The sequence below is a fragment of the Macrobrachium nipponense genome, chromosome 19 (assembly GCF_015104395.2).
Source record: "Macrobrachium nipponense isolate FS-2020 chromosome 19, ASM1510439v2, whole genome shotgun sequence".
Classification (NCBI taxonomy): domain Eukaryota; kingdom Metazoa; phylum Arthropoda; class Malacostraca; order Decapoda; family Palaemonidae; genus Macrobrachium; species Macrobrachium nipponense.
In genome coordinates, this window is record NC_061088.1 from 67190981 (window position 1) to 67218019 (window position 27039).

Consider the following 27039-nt stretch of genomic DNA (forward strand, 5'->3'; position numbering starts at 1 on the left):
ATTTGTAAAGTTGGTTCTAGCTGGCAAGAAGGCCCAGTACTTGTCAAGCTGTTGGTCGCTATTTATAGAGGGTTTCTTTGTAATGCATTTCTCTACATGGCAATTATCTCCACTCATGCAATGGAAAAGAAAGGGAGGCATTTTCAAATGGAAAAAATTCCTTTTCTTTATTCAGGTGGTGGCGAGGCATCCTTTGTTACAGCGAATCAAGAGATCTGGATAAATGATAAGCATTTGATAAATTCTGCTATATATAAAATTTATTGCTGAACTTTCAAATTCAAGTGTTGTCAAGGCTAAAAGGGTTGTGTAAAAAAACTCACTCTTTTTGAAATGAAACATTTTTAAATACCAAAATATATAATATATATACGTACATATCTATTATAAGTGATGATTTTATATATATATATATATATATATATATAATATATATATATATATATATGTGTGTGTGTGTGTGTGTGTGTGTGTGTGTGTGTGTGTGTGTGTGTGTGTTTCTCGGCCATGAAACATTTCCAGCAAGTTAAATCTTGAACGTGTTTGGTGTTTAAATTAAACAATATTTATGAAAAACAATATCAGCGCCAGTTTATAATAATATAATAATAATAATATGTGACTTATTGCTGAGGTCTGCCTATCTGTAAGTAATTCGTTTGTAAGTAACTGTGCAATGTTGTTCATCAAACAGCAGAATATTTTGGGATGATTAAAAATACTATAAAACTTTCTTCTAGATCTAGAGGAAGGAAACTTCACTTTTAACAGATGTAAGTGACATGTACTACAGGTCTCGAGAATATTGTTATTCATTTTGCCAGACAAAATCTTCAATTTTAGATAGTCAATCAATCACAGTTGTGTCTTTCTTGACCGTAAGATTCACCTGACACATATGTGAAGAGCATACATGGTGACTGTCAGTTAACTTAAGCGAACAACAGATTTAGAGTTGTCTGGCATTGCGAAACTAGAAAGCCCGGCTGGGTGCCTTCCGTCAAAATGTTGTTTTCTGTTTCTCTTAGCCGTATTTTGGGGAATTCCTAACACTCGATGTCATGGAAAGCTTCAGTAAATATCTTGCTTATACAAATCATCATTATTGTGTAAACGCTTTAGAACATTCGTTCTTTATTGTTTTAACTAGTTTTAATATGTTTCAACGGAATATGTTTATGTTTTTCTTGTCGTATCATTTATACATTTTGTACGCACATAATTTGCAATGCATATGATCCACTCACGTGCATGGAAGAATGTACGTATGTATAAATGAGATTGTTTGTAAACATGGAGAATCATTTCCTCGTACTATCTCCACCTTAGCCATAAGGACATGAAAATACGGCAAATTTTTTTCATGATGCAACCCGTTATTGTATTGAAACTAATGGCATCCACAGAGCGCGCATCGTGACTCACTCAGTCATGTGATACGTGACGTAGGATGCTACAACAGCAAGTCCGGACTCCGGACATACCTCAGTTGTGGGTTTCCCGCCAAATCCCCCTACCCCTTCGCTCCTCGCATGGATTCCCCACCCCTGCGCCGCTGTTCTTGTCTCGTCCCTCCCCCATCCTTCAGCTATCACCAGTAAGAGCCGTTGCAGAGATATGACCTCGACAACGCAACTGACCTTCCCCCCCAATCTCCAGTCACAACAGCCGCCCGCCCGTATCCACGACAAGTAGCCCGGCATTGCCCGCCCCAAACTTCACACGTAGCTCATTTCGTCTTGACTCACCAGTTGAGCGAGGTGGCGAAATCTCTTGACGTTCTGTTGCAGTGTGTGTCTAGTGAGAAAATATACTACTTGGACAGAGCGGCTTTATCTGTGTAGTAACGTGTTGTGTTGCTAAGTTACTCGCGAAGTGTTTTGAAAGAATATTTTTTTTGTGTGTGTATTTGCGCTAAACTAAGGAATTAAAATACTCAGAAAATACCATAGAAAGATGATGATTTAAGTAATGTAAATAGAGCCGTTTTTGAGATTTCCCATATTCACTTATATAAAAAAAAATGGGCATCGCAATAGATTTCTAAGCAGTATTTTAGTTTTATTCAGATTATTTTGTGGACGTGTTAGTGGTAGCTATATTAAAGCACATTATACATATATATACATATATATATATATATATATATATATATATATATATATATATATATATTATATATTATATATATATGTTTACATATGTAACTGATTTCTTACAGTAAAACTTCTTCCGACTAAAGTTCTCTGTAAATTGCTTTCAACCATACGTGGCAATAATAAACAGATTTGGCAACTTGATCATGAAGTCTTCTTCCCTTGGGCCACCACTTGTGTGTATACAGCGGGAGTTTAAATTTTATATCAGACGATTCTGACGTTTGTACAGTAACTAACTTATTTCGTTGTCTTTTGCCGTATTGTTTTTATTATTTCTGCGGAACTGATGTCAGGGATATTTGAACTCATGAAAGAATATAATTACAATGGTTTTTATTTGCTCAATGTTGTGTTATTCATTTGTCGTGTCAGCGGTAAGAAGTTAATATTTTGGAATTCCTAATGGATTTCCCATGTTTTTTTATATTTTATTTTATGAATCAGTGTTCATATGCACAGAACCAGATGTGCACGAAGAATAAGATATCGTTTGAACTTTCCAGGTGCGAAGCAGCGCACGTCAGTAAATTTAGTCTCTAAGCTGCTAATCGTGAACACTTGTCAGCGTGTGGCAGATATGACACTTGGTCAGAGATGCACAGATAAATGCATTGAATGTGGTGTCATGCAGACGCACACTTACTCTTACTTTTGGGGAATTTAATATGAAAGGCACTGATGCCTCCATTTTGTTTCCAAGCTTTAAGGCAAAAATAGATTAAATCGTCTTTGAAGTCCACAGCTTACAATAGACACTTTTAATAAATTCCTGTCTCGTCTTTTGGGTTTGGAGCCAATCCTTGTATTATCGTTCTTATATATTTGGTTTTAGTTTGTTATCCTTGATGGTCAGTTGCGGCGGCCTAGATGTCACGTGACAGGGAGATGACAGTTGTTTGACGTTTGTATACTTGCATGTTCACCCCATCTCAATGCATTTTCAGCCGTGCATTTTAATTCTGATAAACATGCTTCATTTCGTATGTCAATTGGATTGAATAACTGAAAGAAGTGAGTGCTTAATTTAGCTGTATGAAGTTGTGACAGAAAACACTCTTACTTCAGGGAATTGGTAGTCAATGCGCAGATGTGATCCGAGGGAGCATGAAAGAAGGACAAGCATGTGATTGATAACACAAAAGTTTGGTTTCTGAAAAGTTTAATCGTCAGACTTCCAATGAAAAACATTTGTAATTTTAGCTTATTCATATTGCATGAATTATAGATATTTTTGGGGGCAATAAAAGACGCCTTTCGATACTGGAACTAAAGTGGCAAATAATCGTGAAAAAATGATAGGACGTGAACGCTAATCAGTGTTTGAAGTATTTGACATTTCAAGAAAGTGGATTGTGATAAATAAATATATACAAAGCGAATGGAATGTGATTTAGACGGCCGAGAGATGGGAGATTCATCCTACGAGGATGCAACGCAGGTTGGTAAAAAGTGTGTTCCCGCTCAGCCTTGAGCGCTGTGCTGGAGTGCGCTTCTCTCTTTCTTTGATAACTTGTTTTGTAGCTTCTGTTTATATGTCGATATGTTTTGTAGCTCTTATTGACGTGTTTGTATTTCGTACACACCGTTATGAGTTTGCTTTACAGCTGTTATTTACCATTTGTTGTGTGATGAAGCGTGTTTATTTGGTTTGTGGTATTACTGTAGTACCACTTACTGCCTTTCATTTTTCTTATAAAGACAGTGTATTCTGGGGAAACTTTTGGCTTGGCCCATGGAATATATGTGCATTTGTAGATAACGGTACCAAGCCTGGAGAGTCCATCGGGGCCAAAATTGGGTCAATTTTGGTTTTGAACTTTTGACGGCGGCTGTAGTCTCTCTCTCTCTCTCTCTCTCCTCTCTCTCTCTCTCTCTCTCTCTTAGCGTTATTACCCACACACATGAAAGCTACTATACTCTGTTTTTTTGTCCATCTGTCCATCTGCCTGTGGTGTTTGCGCATGGTAACACTGCGTCCCGGGCTTTAAATAATATCCCATTTCGAATATTAACGGTGTAATTCGCATACAGTAAATTATTAAAACACTTTCCAGTTGCAAATGTACACCCAGATATCCTTTTATTTACCTAAAACTTACACTTAGCGTAACTAATTAAAGCCTGGGACGCAGTGTTACCATGCGAAAACACCACAGGCGGATGGACAGATGGAAAAAAACAGAGTATAGTTGTCATGAATTTCTGAAAATTTCATTATAAGGTTCTAATTATATCCAGACATGATAAAATATATGGCATTACGTTCAGGGTGAGTTGATAAGATAGTGAATATGGGAGCAGCTTTGGGAATTCTCGGAAATTCTTTTCCACTTATCGAGTTTTATGACATTCGGTATTTTTGCATACCGGAGCCGTCAGTGCACCTCACGCGGTGCACTGTAGGCATTGCTGAAGGTTGTTTGCTCAATGGCTAAAAGTGCCCTAGTAGCCTACTTGACTGTACAGGCAAAATTTCCAAAAAATCAAATATACGCATTTTGGAATATTTTTTTTTACAGTTATTCACACCAGTATCCCGTTTGTTCATAGGACATGCCCGACAGACAGTCGGTTACTGTCGGTTGCTAGATGTCCGCGGACAGCAAATCCGCGTCAGACCATGTCTATAGTAACACTATTACGCCTGCACAAATCCCGTCAGGAACGGTTTTGATTCCACATTGCCCCCACCCCCCCCCCCCCCCACCCTACTCGGCTGTTTTATGCCCCGCATCTTAACTTGATCGTATCTTATCTTACATTACTTTTGCGCTTCCTGTTTTATGAAGCGTTCTTTGAGCATCTTTTTCACTATTTAACACGTGAGTCAGAAATGTCTAAATGATGGTCACTGGTGGCTTCATTGAATCCGGGTCAGGGCATCTAATCCGGGTCAGGGCATCTCAATTAATCTAACCTCATCGATTGAACCCAACAGTTTTCCCAGTTTCCATCTCCTCCATCCCGAAGACTTTCGAATGAGATGCCCGTTTGACCAGACTTCACCCGCTCCCTACATGACCCTCGTGACCTCTTGCTCGAAATAACCTGAGCTGTCGTTTCACAGTGCCACTCTCAATAGCCTTAGTTTGAGCTTCGCTAAAATATGCCAAGTTCTGTCAGTGAAATTTGATCAGAATCTACAACATTTTCAATTCTTCGGAATCGTATATTCACGGGAGCTATAAATTGATAAAATACAAAAAGTAATTTATGAATATACAAAAGCCCATGGGGCATTTAACAAATTAAAAAAAACGAATTTTAATCATCTTAACTTACTCTGAATGATATCATTAGTTTATTGTATTTCTTTAGTTTTAATTGTATATATTTTATTTATTTTATTTATTTTTTTTGATGATGGAAACGTGAGTAAATGTATTCAATGTGTGCGTGTTGTTCAGCGTGGAAGAATATGCTTTTGTGCATATTTATTTTTAAATTTCAATGTCATTACTCATTTAGTCCCAGTGCTTGGCCAATGGCCTAGACCTGGTACGCCATTTCATTTTAATCCTTCGGGCTAGCCCTAAGAGACCCGTTAATAAGGTCAAGTTGTCCGTATCAGTTATTCATGGTTGATGAGGGAAACACACACGGCCTCGATAGCACGGCTCTCCTTTCTTGTGTTGACACGCACCCTGGCATGACATCAGACGAGATCGTTCAGTATGGGCACGAAGGGGCGTGATATTTCAACTGTTTTCCGAGGGCAATGAATAGTAATGCACTGCCATGACATCAGACGAGATCGTTCAGTATGGGCACGAAGGGGCGTGATATTTCAACTTTTCCGAGGGCATTGATGTCATTTTCAGTACTTTGTAGTTTTTACTTATATTTCTCCGACACTGTTTCATACTTGCTTTAGATATATATATATATATATATATATATATATATAATTATATCATATCATATATATATTATATATATATATATAGTACGGTATATACATATAGTATATATTAATATCTATATTATATTATATTATATATAATATATATATAGTAATATATATATATATATTAATATATATCTAAAGCAAAGTATGAAACTAGTGGTCGGAGAAATATAAGTAAAAACAAAACTACAAAGTACTGAAAATGACATCAATGCCCTCGGAAAAGTTGAAATATATATATATATATATATTATATATATATATGTATATATATATATATATATATATATAGTTTTGTATGAATGCTGCATTCTCATGCTTTTATTCATTTCACTGCTGATGATAAGCCTTTCTTTATTGAAATTTTCATTCTTAAATGATCTGACCGTTGGTTTTTCAATTCCTGCTGATGAAAGAACGCGCACACACACTCATATATATACATATTTGTGTGTGCGTGTATATGTATATATTTGTGTGTGTTTGTTTGTGTCTTTCGTCGGCACAAGTGGTTAAAGATCACTCCTCACAAGCGAGAAACCAGATTTTAAAACCATTTTGAGAGAAAAATTCTTGGGCCAGGAACATACCATTGTGCTTCATATACAGAATCCTCAGGTTATATGTAATAATGAATTTGAATTTACTATTGTTCATTCAAGATGCTAACCTGTATCATTACAGCAAGACTCCTTTTTTGGTCAGTTGTGAATTGTTTGTCTGAACTTTTCCTGAGGAACACTGAGGGTTACTATCAGAGTCCATATCACTTTTCTTACCACTGAAGAATGGGGCATTGTCAGGAGTCATCTTCTCAGGATTATACTTTGGGGTTTTCTGTGAGAGTTTCCTTCTCATTTAGGAGCAATGCCAGTTTTTTTTTATCCTGCCGGTATGGTCACAAATTTGTTAACCCAACCAGTCCCTTGATTGAATCTGCTGTAATGTCATCTGTGGAGGTCCCAAGAGTGCAAGAGAACTTCATGGAAGAAAGGCTGAACACATGCAGCATATCTCATCTCCTCTTAGTCTCATATTTTTCCATCTATAGATTGCAAACATGCTTATATTCAGGATTTTCCTTTTACTCATCTACAGGACCAACACCGTCTCTTTTACTCGTCAGTGCTAGGGAAGTGTATATGGAGTACGGGATCTCTGTATTCTTTGTTGTTGTCATTGGGATAGTGATTGTGGAACTGTATGCACAATCTCTTCTGTCCTGGTTGTTTGTGCCATTGCAAAAAGTTTATGAATATATTTTGGCTGATTACTGGATTTCTCACCAGGTATCTAGGGCAAACACGAAATCTCCATCCAAGGGTCTTTTGGCTTTGGCTCAGAGGCCCCTTCAGAGGTCCCTGCTTTGGCAAAGACTCTAATTGCTTTTGACTATTGTCCTACAAGCCTGCACCATTTCAATAAGGGTTGATCAATAAATGCCCAGATGGGAGACCAAGGCAAAATTCCTGTCTTTTTCCGCCCTCAGATCTAAAACAAAAAATAATGAGGCTAGAGGGCTGCAAATTGCTACTTTGATCATCCAATCTCCAATCATCAAACATACCAAATTGCAACCCTCTAGAATCAGTAGTTTTTATCATATTTAGAGTTAAAGTTAGCCATGAATCATGCATCTGGACTCACTTTCAGGAACCATGGGACACCCCCTCACTCCACCCCATCTGGTGAGCAACTAGAGAGCTGCGCATTTTTTACTTGTTTCTTCTAGTTCTTCCTCTTTGTCGTTGCTCTTCTGGCTGACAGGCTCCTAAGACGAGATGTTGGGTTTTTCTCCTCCAGGTGATTCTCCAGGATTTCTTTTGAGTGCTCCTTCTGTAAAAGGAACACTGATCGTACTCTCCATGGGCTTTAAGATCTTTGAGAATTGTTCTTCCTAGTCACAATAATGTATGCTTGTTTGTCAATTAGGACAACCATCAATTAACTCATACTTTTGTAACAGATATCATCAATTGATAGGGAGCAGTCCTTTACAGGATTAGTCCTCCATTCATGGATCTGTTCAAACTGATGATCAATGATGAGCACTCTCTGTATGATACCTCCAAAATTACAGGAAGTACAAGTCCAGCCTGGGGACTGCACCTTCAGAATCCATGAAACCATTTGGTTGTGGTCTGAGTCTGCAGACTGGCTACTGCCTTGAGATAACTTAGATTCTATTATCATGTGTAGAGTCATGAAGTTGTCTTTAGTACCATCTGTCAGACAGGATTCCATTCACAAAGGTGTTCATCGTGCTGTATGTTTCATGTGCCCTTATGTTATGTGTGTTCTTTCAGAGTGTCTCATGTGATGGATTTCATTTTCATGATGTTCTATTGCAGTTGAGTAGTTATTAGTACTCTTTTGGCAGCTATGGTTAATATAGTATGTGCTTGCTCATTGAGGGGTCACAGAGTAGGGAAGGAAGCCCTTTTTGAATATGCATTTTCACAGATGTTTGTGTTTCATGGAAATGAGCAGCCTTCAAATATCCTGAACCTTAAAGGATTATGGTTTAATGGTGCTTGTGGTGATACTCACCATACTGAAAGTATCCTTTCTCAACTTGACATCCACACACGGCTCATGTCCAGTACTGCTCATACCAAACATAGTTGAGGCTTGTGCATTTTGTATGTGTAAGCACTATCTGTGTTTGTGTACTGCTCGTTCCCATGCACTGCTATGACTCACAACCCAGAGTAGCATTGTCCTGGTGCTTAACCTTGAATCAGGTTTTGTTGATATAGGCCCAATCAACTTGCTGTTTTCTTCCTTTTTTGGTAGTGGAAGGGCTTCCTTTGTAGTCAGTTTATGGTTGAATCTGTTCAAGTAGACAATATCTTTCACTTTAAATTCCTTACACCACTTGTGCTTGTTAAGAGCCATGCATAGTGTAGTAGATCTTTCAGATAGTGACATACCAGTGTCCTGTGCAGCCTTTTTCTGGCAGAATTGCAGCCCTTCCTGGCTGGCATATGCATGGTTTAGTCTTTAGTGTATGTCTAGTACCCTCCAATGCCAGTGTTCTTCCGATGTGACTGGTGCTCCATTGAGGGACAGCCTTTTCCTGTTGCAGATTGCATCTGTTAATGGCCATTCATCTAAAGGGTACAGCCATTGCCTAGAACTACTAGGTGGCTCTCAGGTGTACAGGGCAATCTGTGGTGTGCATCACTGTGCCTGGCTTCTGCAGCAACTTAGTTTAAAATCTGCCAGTGTCTGATCTGACCTGTGCTGCTTCCTGATGTGAGCAGTTCTTATACTAATTAACACATAAACTTTTTCTATCATAGCTTGTGCTCTACCAAACCTGTGCATATATCATACTTTATAACCAGTCTTGGTCACTGAGGCTAGTTCCATGTACGATCACCTCCATTGTTGCCATTGGAGGTGCACGATTGCTGGGTCTCTTTCCCACCCATAATAGATTCAGTTGTTTCTTGTTACCTACTTGGTAGCAGCATGATCTGTTGCTGGTAGGAACACCTCATTTGTTGATTCATTGTTTTGGCTCTTCTTCCTTGGTGGACATTTTGACTTCTCCTTTCCCTGAGGGGTCCTTGCATGGTGGAGGCTCCTTCATGACAACTTGGTCTTTCCAATCATCAATAATAATTCTTGTGTTGGAGCAAGCTTTAGTTCACATGACTATCTTATCCCTCAAAATAATTTTTCTTCTGGATTCCTAGGAAGGGAGGAAAACATATCATTTTATATTCTTTGAGTTTCACAAAAGATTCAGCCTATTCAGTTGTATTAGCCTGACTTTAGAGTTAGACAATTTGGCGTTGCTTTTTAGTTCAGCCTTCCCTGTGGTCGTTGCCTTAAATCCCTCCTTTTAAGGCTTGGGTTGTGTTCAGTCACCTTTTCTTAGGAACAGTTCTTAGTGGAAAACTGGTCATAGAATAATATGAACTTTGTTTCTGTTGTAACTCATTCTGGGGAAATAATTTTGTTTTCTATCAACCTTGATTTTCCATTCTCTAAATGGAAAAGGCAGGGAACTCGAACTTTAGCAAGAGTATAGACCAAAATGGGAGACTGTCTCTGGCACGTTGTAAACAAGCCTTTACAAGAGATCACAGGAGTCTGTTTTCCATAGTTTATTCACGTATCTGGAATCTAGCGTTTCCAGGTGGATGTTTTTACTGCCCCTTCAGTCTCTCGCTGTCATTAAGCTCCCATGAGACCAAACCTTCCACCTAAGGAATGAGTCTTCTACAATAGATTGCATTTTTCTTAGGTACACAAGCCTAAATAGTGGACCTTAAATCCCACCTGTAATTACTCCACATTTGTTCTCAGAATCAGTAGAGAAATTGAGTTGACAGTCATACAGTCTTGCGAGTAGGCAATACTTCCACCCATCACTTACCTGCAAACAGTTATTAACTTGGTAACGAGCTTCAGCAACCGAATTAGCTTACATTGAGGGATACTTTTAATAAGCACTCTGGTTTGTATCGCGTGAATAATTATAGAATATCCTTAAAATTTGAGATTTTAGACCATTGTTAAGAGCTAGAGAGAGTAAGATTGGCCAACATTCTTGGTACCTTTTCATATGGCAATATCCTTTTTCTGTACATGCGCCATGATATTCATTATCAGAGATCTCTTGTTTCCTTTTATGGAACCTTTTCTATGCCATAATTTGTTCAGTAATTGCTACTAATCGTTTGAATGTAAATTATTTATTGACTCAATTCTGTCATTGATTATATTAATTTGTATTTATTTGCAATGCTCTTGTCTTTTAGCTCTATTTTTCTTTTTCCGCATTAGCCACAGCCACCTTAGTTAATGAAAGGAACATAATAGAAATAATATGATTAGTAAAATAACCTATTAGAAGAATTCTAATGTGTGGTATTTTGGTTGTGAAATTAACGGTCGTTTTGTTAATCAACAGTGCACCTATATCATAAAAAATGATGGTAACATAAGATGGCGACGATGGTTAATCAGCAGTAAATCCCACTTTGAAACTAAATCGTACGGCTAGAAAGGCTTAAGATTTTAAGATCAGAGTTATTGTCGTGTTTCACTATCCAGATTCATAGCACTCCGTGGGATAGGGTGATAATCTGGTAAATGTGTCAAGTCCTTGAGCGCCGCTGTATTATCTTCCCATAGGTTTAGCTACTCCACGTCACAGAAATAAAAGGATTAACTGGCCTCTCCCTCCATCCTTAGCACAGAAATAACAGAAGAAAAACCACTCTATTATACCTGAAACTTGTTGTACTAATGAAGGCTCTCCACGGTGCATCCGTACCCCTAATGTCCTGATAAATATGTACTTCTGAATTTGACACAGAATTCCATAGGTATGTAGATTTTTCCGATATCCATTTTGCTCTTGGATTATCCGGTAACCCTTCGAATATACATGTAAATGTCATGTAAATGTCTGTTTATATATATATATATATATATATATATATATATATATATATACCTATATATGTAGATATATATATATATATATATATATATATATATATATATATATATCTACATATATACTATATATATCCTCAACTGCACAAATGGAGTATATATATATATATATATCTATTATATATATATATATATATATATATATATATATATATATATATATATATATATATATATATATATATATATATATATATATATATATAATCCCGCCGATAAAAGGCACAGTTCTATTCTTCGGAACGACTGTAACCGAAATAAAAAATAACTCTAAGGAAACCTTGGATATATTTTCCAGTTTCGAGGTTCAAGTGTGCGATGGGGCCAAAGTTGATAATCAAAAGAGAAATAAATATTTCAGAGTTTATTGATGAGAGCAGTGCTCAGTTATGATAAGTTTATCCGGTTATCTTGAGATGATGATGAAATTTATTGCGGTTTTCTAACAGCGTATCTACTTAACTTCCCAACCACGAGTCGCTGACCTGCCTCCGGTAATTACAGATCCTTTCAAACAGAGAAAACATCTTCGAAAAGTCTAGCATTCCCAACATTTTGTGAGTCACATCATTATGAGCCTCAGATGACCATGCAAATGAGACAACAATTCTGCAGCTACAAAATTTAGCTATTATGTAATGCTTCGCTTTAAAGTGACGTCACACCAACATCAAGCAATCGTAACAGAGGATGCATTGACACGCTGCATCTCATATAATATCCAAACAAGTAAAAAAAAGGCCTTGATATAATAACAAAAGCACATGAAGTAAATATTGATTCAGCAATACTCAATAAAAGAAAAAAAGCTTAGTTTTACCAAGTATATTAAAGAAAATCTTCGGCTATTGTAATGTTACGAATATATAATATTGTATATGTATTGCACATTTGGATATCAAGTATAAAAGGCCCATTAAAACACTCTAGTTTACAGCTAAGGACTATATTTCGGTGGACTGACACCCACCATTATCAAGTAGTGAATGACAGTAGAAGTTACATTTGCGAAATATATAGTGGGAGATATGCCCTTAGGTGATGCCTGGGGTCACTGCTAAGCTGATGTTGGTTATGTCAATTGTCTTAATCTGCTTTATCGTTGCTTTAAGGAAGATATGTAGAGTTTTCCGATATCCATTTTGCTCTTGGATTATCCTGTAACCCTTCGAATATACATGTAGATGTCTGTTTACATATATATATATATATATATATATATATATATATATATATATATATATATAGTATATATATATATATACTATATATGTATATATATATAATACAGTGTATATATATATATTATATATATATATATATATATATATATATATATATATATATATATATATATATATATATATATATACTGGAAAATATATCCAAGGTTTCCTTTGAGTTATTTTTTATTTCGGTTACATTCGTTCCGAAGAATAGAACTGTGCCTTTTATCGGCGGGACTTGATTTATCTAATGAAGGAAGTAACTACAACAACAAATGTAAAGTTCTCTCAAGTTCTTATCAGCAAGGATAAGTTGTTAGCAACTTCCCTTGATTATTTATCTATTTATTTATTTTTTTTTACCTCGCCCCTTAGTTCCAATGTTAATATCCAGGTAGCAGCCTGACGTTGTACACCTTCAAGATTTATTCTGAAGGGCTAATTGGGATAAGGATTCATTCTGTATTGGTTGATTCTTAGTCTCTTGAATTTCCCTAAGTCAGGAAATGACGCAGCTTTAAAATATTGGAAATGCCTCATGAAGGATATGTATATATCTCAGCTGGTGTGTGATTCAAATCAATAGTCATGATTTATTCTCTGGACCTATGTTCAAATTTGCAAGTCGACCAGCAAGTCCCCGCTATTGTGTGATCACCTCCTCTTCATTGGTAATCGTTCGACAGAGGTGTTGCGTCATTAGATAATCGGTTCGCTGCTTGCTAGAGTTTATGTCATCGTAACTACTGCGTGAGTGTTCTGTTATCTAGGGTGCTCATAGTTTTCTTAAGGAACTTAAATGTATTTTATCAATTTAATAAATATTGTATGAAAAACTAGTAATCGGCAGTTGAAGCGTTTATTTATATTTTTTATTGTATATGTAATCTACACACAATTATGGTTAGAGACAACTGTTTTAGTTCAGTTTGTGTTTGTTGACAAGGTGTGTCAAGCTGAGGTAACTCATTTTAACTAGAAGAAAGAATTTTTCCATTGCATCCATCCATGAAGGCTTTTTTTCTGCTCGGTTGCTGTATCCACTTCTTTGTCTACACATTAGCAGGTTTATGCAGAAAGTTATACGCAATTTCTTTTAATTAAAATTTATTGGCAAGAAGCGATTAAATTTTGGAAGAAATAGGAATCTAAGTTTTAGGGAGAAGAGACTATTTTGTGGTGATGGAGAGCTTGAGAGGGCTATTGAGGCTCAGAGCTGGGCCGAAAATCGGAAAAGCACCTTGTCTACATCAACACAAAATATATGTCCAAAATAGGCGTCGGTGCCCGGGTTTAGGTCAAGGTAGTTTACCTGCTGGATATACTTCTGTATTACCATTTCTCGGCCGTGGCGGACGTTTGTGGTCTTAGTACGATGGTTTACATAGAGATTTATCTTCTTGCCCCGTAGAAGTACATGGGCCACTGTAGGCATTATTAAAGGGCATTTGCAGCATTCCTTCGGCCCCTAGCTGCCTCCAGCTTGTAATTTTTTGTATGATCTAAATTCTTATAGTCGAAGTGCTAGTTCTTATCCAGATTTTCATAGATCACAAACCAGATTTCTCACTTCTCTGGTATAGTAAAACAACGATTCCGATTGTTTTGATCTTTGAAACTCCCGACCTTTAATTTGTGATAGATGGACGCCAGTCGCGCCAAAATTGGAATGTCCGGTCAAAAACGTTTCGTTCTGGACTCGAGCCAAGTCGCGGTCACCGCCTGGCTGGCTGACGCATGCTACTGCACAGCAGCGCTGTGCGTGCATCGTGCAAAGGTGATCATTTGATGAAAGTCGTCCTTGAGTTCTAGTTGAAGAGCTCCGGTTTAGTAAGCCTTTATTTGAAAAGGAAACTCTTTGTTAACACTTTAGGCGAACGGCTGTTGTTCAAGGGACAAGATTTCTTAGAAATTTACACGGATCATCTTTTTTTTCGCTTTGTTTTGACTTTAGTATTTTCTTTTAAGACTCATCAAATATTTTCATAAAGAATTGAGTCTGATATGGTTGTGACTTAATATCAACGAGATATTGTAAAGGAAGTGTAACGCATTAACTGTCATGAGATAGATTGCAAAAAAAACTGATTGAATTAAGTTGAACATGTTATTATGTCACTTTTACGTCCCGAAAATTCGGTGACATCACTAAGAGAGTAACTTCAAGAAAATTACTGCCATTAAGGCATTTTTCTAAGTAGTGACATTTCTTCCAAAGATATATCTATCCAATTTTTGTAGCGAATAATCTCAAAATAGTCTTAAACAATAATATTCATAATACTAGTTTAGGATTATTTAGTGATACACAACTCCATATGATTTCATGTTTATAGTCATGTAATCATGTAACATTTCTTTCATAGCGTTTCCATACCACATCTGCAGTTATAAGGTTCCTTTAGTTTGCATTGTTTAAGGGTTGTCAAGTTCCTTTCTATGTAAGGCTGGGATATCCGTGTTCACCATTAGCTTGAATATATATAGTAGAACTGCCGCTTTCAGGGGAATTTATTGTGTCGCTTGATATTGAAAAGTAGAAGTTGGTTGTATACAAACTTTCTCGGATCTCCTCTGTCTTATGAATTCTGCATTCATTATAAACCATTTAACAATCTCAGTTTTACCAGTTTAGTATTTTACGCTTAAGATTATCCTGTGCTATTTATTAACAGTTATTTTAAACACTGCTCCATCTGTCGACTGTTTATTTGTGCCATTCACTATGAAAAGTTGGTAGTTTTATGAAGCATCTGTGAACTCACACGTAGACGCGAAGTGACACCTTTCAACATTTATCCTCGACAGTTGCTGGTGGAGGGTGTCCTTCAGGGCGACCTTGAGAAGGTGACGGAGGCTCTGAAGGGAGATGTGGATGTTGATCGACTCACGCCTGGAGAGGATGGGGTCAGCCGAACATTGCTTGGATTGGCTGGCTACCTGGGACATGCCCACTTAGTGGCCCCGTTGGTATCGGCTGGGGTGGATGTCGAGGGCAGATGTAGCAGAGGCTTTACGCCTCTCATCCACGCTGCTGGGGAGAAGCGTGCCAACGCCATCAGAGAGCTGGTTAAGGCTGGGGCCGACGTCAACGCCACGACGTCAGCCAGAGAAGTCCGTAAGTAAATGCACGCAGGTCTTGCAATTGCAGACATATTTGAATCTGTTTTGCTCATAACCGTATAGGCTTTATTGCCCATTATATAATTTCCATTTGTATTCCATTTTATGCTGGAAAATCCAGCACTTTCCTAAACAACCCAATTCATACTTTTCCTGGTGAATGAAGGGTAAAATCTCTGCAGGAAACACCTACAAGATTAGCTTCTTCCTATACCTACACGACTACTTCACCATTGACCTCTAACTTGCATGCCGCCCTCTCTCATTTGCTGGATGTTAAGGCCCTTCTATTCCGATAGCTTTTCCATTCCATCATACCACCCCTCTAGGTCTTCCTATCCTTCCTAACACTTCCAGACAATAGACTTTTTAATAAACTCCCTTCCTCCATTCTCTACATGGTACCTAACCAGTAACCATCTCAAAACGTTCTGATCGATGTTTCCAGTTACACCAACCTCCGGACCTCTTCTACATATCTTCACATTTCTTAGCTTTTTAGAGTTTTCTTACTCCACACATGACATGCAAACCATTCACCTCATGGGCTTCAACCTTTTTCTTTTCTTCACATTCAGCATCCATGGTCTATTGCAACTTAGCTTTAAAAGGCATTCCTCTTATTTTCCGAATTCCTTGCTTCACTACTCCGTGACACACCACTTGCCTCTTTATTCTTTCACACTGTATGTGAATGCGCATTTCTGCATCATGTTTGTTTTCATTTACCCTTGCTCACATTCTCTTTCGAATTTGCCCTCTTACCAACGCTTTCCAACTCTTCCTCTGGTTTGTGCATTTTCTCCTCATTATCCCCATTGAGTACTGTATCCTCTGGAAATGTCAGCCATGCCAGGCTCTTTAAATATATAATTCTTATTTTATCGCAAATTAGTTCAGTTAGCCAGCAATGCGCAAGAAGAGTCGATAACAGGGCGTGATCCGACCTCCAGCTTACTCGTGCCGCGTGCAAGATTTTCCCTTCACTCGTAGGTTGTAGGTTGTAAACGTTATATTCATAACTTAATGTAAATTAAATGCGCTAAAATCTGCAATTGAATTGAGCCTTGTTTAACTCAACTGTGGATTAACATGGTATTTATAATGAAGTTCAGTCAGATTTTTTTATGTATTCCTTTCGTATTATGGCGTACGTATTGCATCCATGCTATGATATTACATGCACTTGAAAAATTCTAGTGCTGTATTGTCAAAATGTGCCATATTTTGAAGGAAAATCCCTGAATAAATTTAAATAATTTTTATTTTTACGAAATTTACACGTGGGTCCTGCAGTTTACTAGATAGGCCACATAAAAGGCAAGAAACTTTGAGTCAGAGGAGCAAAGAGAGCAGTGTGGTGGTTTGAGGGCAGTTTTTTTTCAAGTTTTTTTTTTTTTTTAGTTTTTTTTTATTATTTAGTGAATATGAAGTGTTTCATTGCATCAGAACTGCGCGATGCTGCTTTCCTCAGCAGCAGTCAGGCCCTGCTTACACCTGCAACTGCATTATTATCTGCATTCAGAAATATTGTTTTCATGTTAAAGTAAACCTTTGAATTGCACGTTATTGCAGTATGTAAAGTAAACCTTTGAATTGCACGTTATTGCAATATGTAAAGTAAACCTTTGAATTGCACGTTATTGCAGTATGTAAAGTAAACCTTTGAATTGCACGTTATTGCAATATGTAAAGTAAACCTTTGAATTGCACGTTATTGCAATATGTAAAGTAAACCTTTGAATTGCACGTTATTGCAATATGTAAAGTAAACCTTTGAATTGCACGTTATTGCAGTATGTAAAGTAAACCTTTGAATTGCACGTTATTGCAATATGTAAAGTAAACCTTTGTTTAACGGCTGAGCATAACATTGTATCCGAAGATGCTGCTACTATCTGCGTGTCGTCAGTCCAATTTTCAGTTTTCTTTAGAAACCACAGACAGACTTTTGCTTGTACAGGGTATTTTAGTAATGGTAATAGTGAAAAGAGTATGTAACGTACATGTGTTTCATTCCATTTTGTTGCTTATAAACTTGTAGCACTGGTCTATGAATGAGCAAATTATATTACAGGCCCTAGAGAATAGTAAATTGATAACGCCATGACAATGGTCAAAAGATATTTTACTAAGAAAGCGTAAAATATAACATTCTTAGAGAGTCTCAGGATGCTTGGGTAACACTCGTGCATTAATGAACAAAAGTAGGTGACTGAATAATAATTTCATTTGAACAGGGAATTCTGTCCTGCACACCTGTGTCATGAAGGAGGACGAGGAATCGGTGGCTTTCTTGTTATCTCGGGAGGACCTGAATGTAAGCCCCCAGGACGACTTGGGCTACACCCCATTACATGTTGCTTCTAGAATTAATCACATCTCAATCATTAACCGTCTGGTAGAAGCTGGCGCTGACCTCAACTTGCGCACCATTCATGGCTGGACTCCCCTGCACATTGCAAGTATGAGTGGGAGGTTGGAGGCTGTGAAGAGGCTCCTCGAACTGAAGTTTGATATCTATGCAGAAGACAACGATGGCCGCACACCTAGCCATCTTGCCGATGAACTAGGAATGATCGACGTGTACTGGTATTTCATCAAAAAGGCTGGACAAACTGAAGACACTACTTTGACTCCTCCTCAGAAGGTAAGTAAACGCTCATGAAGTTCATGATTGGTCAGACTGGTGACTGTTAAATTAGGTATAGATGACTATGAATTTCTTGAAGTCATTGACTCCGATGTCTTTCCAGAGAAATAATTTTCACTGTATACCATTATAACACACATGAAGTTTTCATCATTGCACACTTGAAGAAATGTAGAAATTCATTGGGTGAGGAAAATGGTTAGCGTAGATGAAAAGAAGGCTGTTTTGACGTGAGTTCTTCATTATTTATCAGTGAAGGACGGTATAATGGTAAAAACTATGCAGTTAGGAAGCTCTGAGAGGAAATAGGAGAGGGGAAACAGCAAAAGTGGTGGTTGAATGATATTTGAGAGGTGCTAGAGTTGAAGAGCCTTAGAAACCGGGTAGCTCGACAGTGTATTCGAGGAAGAGGTGAGTGGTGCAGTTAGTGTTAGGATGTAAGTGAGCTGCTGGTGACCTCTCTCTTTAAATACATAAACCAACTGATGTTGAAGTTATCTACCCGATGTTCATTTTTAATTCAGCCGTTACAGGAAGACCATAGCTATGACTTTTGTTTTGCATTAGAGCTGCTGCCTATTGTGGGAAATAGTTTATTAGTAACATATATAGCAATGAGTAGTTTCCTGTGATTATGGGTGGTGTGTTAGAGATCAGTCAAGAAAAAAGAACCAGCCACAGAATAATCAAGATGAGATCCAGCCACAGTCATCCATTAAAGAAAACCTCGTGTAGAAACACTTCCACAGTCTAAGCTGTTTCATAAACTCACAGACAACTCTTGAGCAGCTCCTCTAGTCTCCCTACACCTTACATTCACGTATTGCATGCTCTCTGTTCCTTCCAGGATTTGGAAGACCTTCTGTTCCAGTAGGTCTTCCATTCCATCATTTCAGCAATTTTTAGGTGAACCTCTCCCTCTTCCTCCCACCACTTCCTATTATTCAAACTGTTCACCAAACTGTCTTTGTCATTTCTCTCCTTCATTTCACTAATTGTACACACCAATGCTTTTCTCTCACCCCTTCAACCTTTCGTAGTATGTATGTATTATCGAAACAACTCAGCAGCGTTAACCTTGCTCTTTCATTTTTATTCAGAACCACTTCACTCCAGTCAAGGAGAACTGTTGTATCAGTCCTGTAAAGCATTCTAACTTTACTTCCACAGATAGACCTTTTCTCTTGAAGATCTTTTCTGTAACCTTTGCTACTTTTCATCTCTTAATCTTTGATTCACATCTTCTTTCATCTTACCATTAACAGTTGAGTTACTCCCAATCACCTACACGAACCAACTGCTGCTTCTCCATCCCCATCCATACTAGCATTCCATGTTCCATCTTCTATTTGTCATTTTAAAAGTACTCTTGCTTGCATTTATTTCCAAATTACTTTTTTTCACGAATAAGTCTCTGCAGTTTATTTTCAATATCCCCTATCAGCACTGCAATGTGTAAACATCCACTCCACTGGTGACTAATTTTGGTATCCCACAATTTTGCCCTCATATTGATCCATTCTGTGATATATTGCATCACTTAATCCACAAAGATATTAAAATACTCAAGGAGACTTAACTCACCCTTTTGTGTATAATATAGATGTTATGTATGTATACACATACACACGCATATATTATATATGTGTATATATATATATATATATAATATATATATATATATATATATATATATATATATATATATATATATATATATATATATATAAGGAGCCCAAAAAAACGCCAAAATATAGGAAAAAGTACTATTTTCCATAGACTGCTGTCTCTCTCTTCAGGTAGAAGAGAGAGACAGCAGTCTCTGAAATATAGTATTTTCTTTATTTTGTCGTTTTCATGGGCTCTTTTTATTAGATAGAATTCTGTTGTAACAACAGTTTTGCCAGTCACACACACACACACACACACACACACACACACACACACACACACACACACACACACATATATATATATATATATATATATAATATATATATATATATATATATATATATATATAAAGAGAGAGATTATAAGTAACTAATGTTTTAGAAGTTTTCTACAGTTGCTCGTGTTTTCTAAAATAGGGAAAACGGATTCTTGTTAAGACAAAAAAAAAAGACCTTTACTTTCTTAGTAATGAAAATTATGAAGCAAAGACAGTAGCACAGCTCATTTTCATGACAGAAATAATAACATGTTTAGTCATTAAATAATGACGGAGTTCTTGAACCGTTTCTATGAGCAATAAGTGATTCCTTTTAGTTTCGGCTCATATGGCACTACGTGCTTCATCGTTTTCTTTTTCTGAAGACTTAGTAATAAAGAATGTTTTTCAAGGAGGGACGAAGGTAAAATGTCATTGTCTATTCACATGAGATAATCTAATTTACATTAGGCTTAAGCTTTATTAATGAATGTTATCGTCGTGAAAAGACCTAAATGTGCAGTAAGTTGAAATTATGCCAGTCAGTCAAAATTGAAAATGTTTTAAAAAATATCCCGACTCTAAAGATTGAAACAACTGAGCTGTCACACTACTTCCTTAGGTCTGAAAGTGTAATTTTAGAGATTATTTTCACCTTTTGTACATCATATGATGAATAGAAGAAATTTATATGAGAATTTTTTACCTTACTGTGAATTAATTAAATGTTCTTGCAATACGGGACGTGGAGGTTAAATGTTAAAAAAATTCAAAATGTTCACACCTCATGCATGAAGGTCAATGATCAATGGTGTAAGTTCTTTCTAGTGCGAGAAGAGGTACGACATAGAGAAGTGGCTTCTGGAATGGGCTGCTGATGGCAGTGACTATGTATTCCCCATGTTGAAGCGTAACCAACCTGATCCCTTCGACGGATATTATCAAGATGAAAACGGGAACACCACTCTTCACATTACAGCTGAAAAGGGTAATCTTAAGATGGTCAAAATGCTCCTAGATGACTGTCTTATTTACCCAGGAGTTCGAGATAGGAAGAATCGAACTCCGGCCGAATTAGCAAGAGCCAACGGTCATTTTGATGTGGCCGAATTAATTGAAAGTTACTTTCCTCCTCCAAAGGTTTGTGACATTTCAATACAGAGTAACTTTGTGTCCAGGCGATGGAAAAATTACCCTGAGAAAAGTTCTTTAGTAGAATTTAACTTGTTTTGTGCCTTTTGAGAGAGACTTAAATGTTTGTTTTAAAACATACTGAAAAAAATCAGCATTAACTGGGTGGATTTGTTATGATTTATGACAATGTTTTATACCTAAATTGTACTTTTAAGTATTTACTTAAGACTAATAGCTGTTACAATTTGTTGCTGCATCTGTGCTGTAATGATTGCTAATTCCTCCTGTAATTTATTTGTCATATAACTGTAAAAAGTAACCGTCTCACTCAAAGAATTTCATGATGATTAGAAATGCTTATAGTACATTTTTACCCGAATAGCAAGTCAGCGCAGTGCTGTGATGCAGCTTGTGTATGTATGAAGCAAAAATGTTTTGGGGCTTAGGTGTCTGGTCAGGTGCAAGTGCTCGTCTGAGTACTGCATATCCAGGGAGAACATTCTCTGGGGTTCTGATTATCTATCATTCACGGCAGAGCCACGAAGAAAGAGAAGCACTTTACCTGGAGTTGTTGGAGTTGATTGGTCAGGGAGATGATGTGCTTAAAGCATCAACTTTGATTCGTAATGGGGCCCCAATGGAGCCTTTTGGGCAGCATTCGAATCACGCCCTTTTCGTAGCAATCACGGCCAATCGGAGGAGGATCCTGACGCTTCTGCTGGCGTGTGGGGTGCCAGTAACGACAACTTTCCAGGGCCTCAGTATTTTGCAGATTGCCTGGATTTCTCCCCATGTCTCGACATACGTGAGGATGATCATTACTCGGGTAAGTCTGCTTTTACCGGCCACTTCAGTTTTGTACCTGACCTGATTAAGCTTCAACTTCTGTTGTGTGGATTTCTTTAAAGAGAACTAACATTTTCCCTCTTGTTTATGTTGGAATGAATATTTCCTACTTACTCAACAACCATTCTATGTCAAATGAATCCCAGGCTACAGTTAGCAAGATCGTCTAGCCCCACCCCCCAAAAAAAATCCTGCTGAACGTGTTTTGGACGGACCTGTTTTCTTCTGTTGTACATTAATAGAGATCCATAAATGATATTTGTTTCTATGTTAGACTTTAGGAAATGACATAAGTGGAATATGCATCACAACCCCCGTCAAAAGTGATGAATTGATTATAAAAACAGGATAATGTGAAAATACAAATTATAAAGGGGAAAATCGTTACTGTTTCTCTTATTTGGAAAATTTCATATCAGACGATAGGATTCTGGATAATTATCAAATGTAATTTGAAAGTTAGTGAATATTTCTCATATTTTATGCTCGTCACTTTTGTAAATACAGTAATAGAACGTTTTACGATTTTTAGAAATAAATTGAAAACATGAACATATATAATTTTGAGCACTAACGTAGTATGATTATGGAGCCTACTTGTTTCAGATGACAGCATATGTGTTAGCAGAAGAACTCCGTAGAGTCAGTCCTGAAATGGAGGAACTGCGGGATGGAATCAGATATTTAATGGAAAAAGTGAGAAGCGACACGCCATGGGTTGCGCGCTGGCCCGAAAGTAATACTGTCAGTACCTTTGACCTGTTGCAGAGCTCTGATCCTTATTGTATGGTATGGGAAGAGCCTTCGTCAGACCATCTTACTCATCTTATGGTTCAGGCTGTGCAGTCTAATTGTAGCCTGACAACGGCTTTTCTGCTACAGGCTGGAGGAGTACCCTTTGCTTTAGATACTGAGAGTGGAGAATCTCCGTTTACAATGGCATTGAAGTGCCGTCTCTGGGACATAGCTCATCAGATTGCTAAAGGCAGCGCCTGTCTCTACATTGCAGATGGTTCTGGTGTGCTGCCAAGGGATCTACTGCCAGAGAATCATTTGCAGGAGCTTGAAAAGGTAAGACAGTCGCAATTTGATAACAGGTTTGATGAATAACGGAATCTGAAGTCATCAGAAATATTATGACAGTAGAAAATGTTTACATTAGAGTCAACATAAAAAAAAACCTTTCACCATTATTTTTTAATTTTCAGAGCATCTTTGACAAAGAGTGCAGGAAAATTGATGATGAAATAGAGAAGGCTAAAGACAGTGAAACCAAGGTTGAACTGATGAAAATCCAAAAACTGCAGATGAATCTTTTTGAAATTGCCATCGGCGTCCAAAATGATGAGATTTCTGTTAGTTCCGATCTGGGAGCAGAAACCCTTCTTCTAGCAACGCAGTTGGGGCTTTCACAGTTGGTACATCTGTTATTAAGTGTGGCTCATCTTGATACCAATATGATATTGGAGGATCATATGGGCACCACAGCACTTCATCAGGCGGCAGCGTTTGGACATTCAGACTTGTGCACCTTACTTGTAAGAAGAGGATCCAAGATAGACGCCAAAGATCGCTTCCATCACACTCCTCCCCATTTTGCTGCAATGTTTGGTCACGAACCTGCTTATAAACAGTTAACTACATTTATGCAGGAACATAATATTACAAATTTGTCAAATTATAATCCTAGTTCAGTTAGGACGAATTTTTATACTCTACTAGATCAGTATCACGTTCTAAAAGACTTTATGGAGAGAGGTGAAGATGTATATGCGTGCAATGATCCAGCTGAAGCGGAGAAAAAGAAATTGAATGAAATGACTCTTTCGTATCTTGTTCAGCAGAGTCATTCTCTCTGTGTAAACTTTGATGAGGATGAGGCAGGTCAAGTAAAGCAGGTAGTCATTAAAGAACTTGAGAAAATAAGGGACGAGATAGCTCTCTTGAATCCCATTTTTACTGGAAATCTGGAATTGCTGGGAAGTGCTGCTGATAACACACGCCTTCATGCACCAGATGAGTTTGATTTTAATTTCTGTGTTGATAAGTCTCAGATCTTAAATCTTTCAGTGGTTCAGATAAAGGATAAAAAGAAAGCTCTCTCGAAGGGTCATCCAAATGATCTGTCAGTTTCTTCAGATGATAAGGAAATGCAAACATTATTACAAAAATCAAACTGGAAGGATGAGTTTTACAAAGTTGTTGTTAAGTGCATGAAGACTCATGTCTTTTCAGATTGTCGCTTGAGCTTAGTGCCGCCTGGTATAACTAGAACTCAGGTAGGAGTCGGCCTTGCGTTTGCGTGGCAGGGAAGCAAATATCCTCTTCTTTTAATTGGAATTGACTTAGTTCCAGTGTTGAGAGCTGTCTGGCCAAAGAATTTAGAAAGGCCTTACCTTACTCCAAAGTCCGAGACTCATGTTTACATTTCGAGTATTGGTGATGGTGAATGGAGACTGTCATTCGCAAATTTAGAAGCTGATATACTGAAATCCCTACAGCGAGACGAACTCGAAGTTTATCTTACTTGCAAAACTCTCTTGTCCTGCATGAAAGCTGAGCCATGGATGCCGAAATCTATTAAGAATAAATTTACTTGGTGGAACTCTAGACGATGGAAAATACCAATACCTTCAGGGTTTGCTCTGAAGAATTGTTTCCTCAGAGAACTGGAAGAGAAAAGAAAAAATGGAAGTGCATGGACAAGCGAAACATTGGCATGCAACATGGTAAGTGTCTTCAAGAGAATGGTAGAGAAAGAGTTCTATGAAGTAACCGGCATAACTGGGTTAGTGTCAAAGAAGATTTATGCTTATTTTGGTGGTGAATTTGAGAAACCAAAGCTCGGTGAGGGTTCCTTAGAAATCATTAGATATTTAGAACAATATTGCCCTCAGTAGTGTAGCACAGTTTTCTTCTTACAGGTAGTAGTGTAGCACAGTTGCCTTCTCACTGGTAGTAGTGTAGCACAGTTGCCTTCTCACTGGCAGTAGTGTAGCGCAATTTCCTTCTCATGGTAGCAGTGTAGCACAGTTTTCTTCTTACTGGTAGTAGTGTAGCACAGTTGCCTTCTCACTGGTAGCAGTGTAGCACAGTTTTCTTCTTACTGGTAGTAGTGTAGCACAGTTGCCTTCTCACTGGTAGTAGTGTAGCACAGTTGTCTTCTTACTGGTAGTAGTGTAGCACAGTTTCCTTTTTATTGGTACGTATAATTATTTCTGAGGATCACAGGAAAATTTCACTTGGAGGTTGAAGTAAGAAATTGTATTGTAGTATTTGTAGTTTAATGAGAATTGTACGTATGTGCTGCGTAATTCTTAACTAAGATATTAAATACAAAAATGATGATTTGGTACCAACCTTCCTAAGTAAGAGATATGGTAGATCGCAGAAGGGTGAATTTTTATCGAGCAGCAAATGTTAAACGAAACGGTGCTTGTTATAAACTTACCGTCCACACTGCATAAAACTGTTAAAAATGAACGTGTAGTGTATATGTAAGATTTTGGAGTAAATGTAGGCTGAGCTATTTTTTGGGGGGTTTTATCTGTATATTTTTAAATACGACTTTTTATATGTATGTTGAAGTATTACGACTTTTCCATTTATACCTGTTGTTAAAGTTCATACTCATGAGTCGATTTTGCACAATATAAGGCTGCATTTTGTTCAACTTTTTGCAAAAGAAATTTGCAGTAGCTTGTGGCCTGTTTTGGCAATGTAGCTGCTAATAATGGTACTGCAACCCCTTTGCAGGGAAGGTATGAAGAAACATGACGTGACCGTTCTGTAGAATGGGTACAAGGGCATGTTTTGGGGATGGTATTTTGATTTCTTATCAGTTGATTGTCTCAGTGCATAGCGTTCTGAAGAAAATGTTGTCATCTTTCATCTTTCCATTATCTGGTAATTCATAATGTTATAGTCTTTCTGAGCCAAGCCGTGGTATTTTCGCTCTGAAGTTGGTTGATCATTTTCCTTGGATTAGAAACTGTGAATTGCCTAAGTAATGTGTGTTTTTTCATCCGTTCCCAGTTGTTATCTTCCCACTTATCCACGCTCCTATTGTCAACTTTTATTTCTGAACAAATCCTTCGAGCAAAACCTATGAATGATAATATAATAACAATGATAATATAATATAATATAATAATAGTAATAATGTGCCTTCCCTGATAAAATTTTAATGGACATGGGAAGTACCATAGCTAAGAGTGACAAAAAAAAAAAAAAAACCGTTAACATAACTTGAATGGGAGCGACGAGCTGTGACATAATTTTAGGTTAAGATTGCCGCTTGTATTGATATCTTAAGTTTTCTTCTTCTTTTTGTGATTGAAAGATTCTACTACTAGAATACTAGAATATTATCTGTGATATATGCTCTCACATTGTTCAAGCTGTTTCTTGCTGTTCTTGTGTTTTATGAATGAAGATTACCCCTCGCTTACCAGTTCATTATATATATATATTATATATCTATATATATATATATATATATATATATATATATATATATATATAATATATATAATATAATATATATATATATTATATATATATATATTATATATATATATATC

General features: G+C 37.2%; 1 protein-coding gene across 7 annotated transcripts; it reads left to right on the forward strand.

Moving 5' to 3' along the window:
- Positions 1–1618: 1618 nt before the first annotated feature.
- LOC135217992 (ankyrin-2-like) lies at positions 1619–26909 on the forward strand. 7 transcript variants are annotated; one of them, XM_064254132.1, is made up of 8 exons: positions 1619–1760; positions 3225–3597; positions 15579–15888; positions 18134–18543; positions 21305–21616; positions 22146–22436; positions 23063–23527; positions 23665–26909. In XM_064254132.1, exons 2-8 carry the CDS (start codon positions 3538–3540, stop codon positions 25354–25356), a joined length of 3540 nt encoding a protein of 1179 aa, XP_064110202.1. In that variant the 5' UTR covers positions 1619–1760; positions 3225–3537; the 3' UTR covers positions 25357–26909. The 7 variants fall into 7 exon arrangements, with proteins under 7 accessions (XP_064110202.1, XP_064110240.1, XP_064110193.1 ...); XM_064254170.1 differs by having other exon boundaries at positions 3385–3597; XM_064254123.1 differs by having other exon boundaries at positions 1750–1838.
- Positions 26910–27039: the final 130 nt, after the last annotated feature.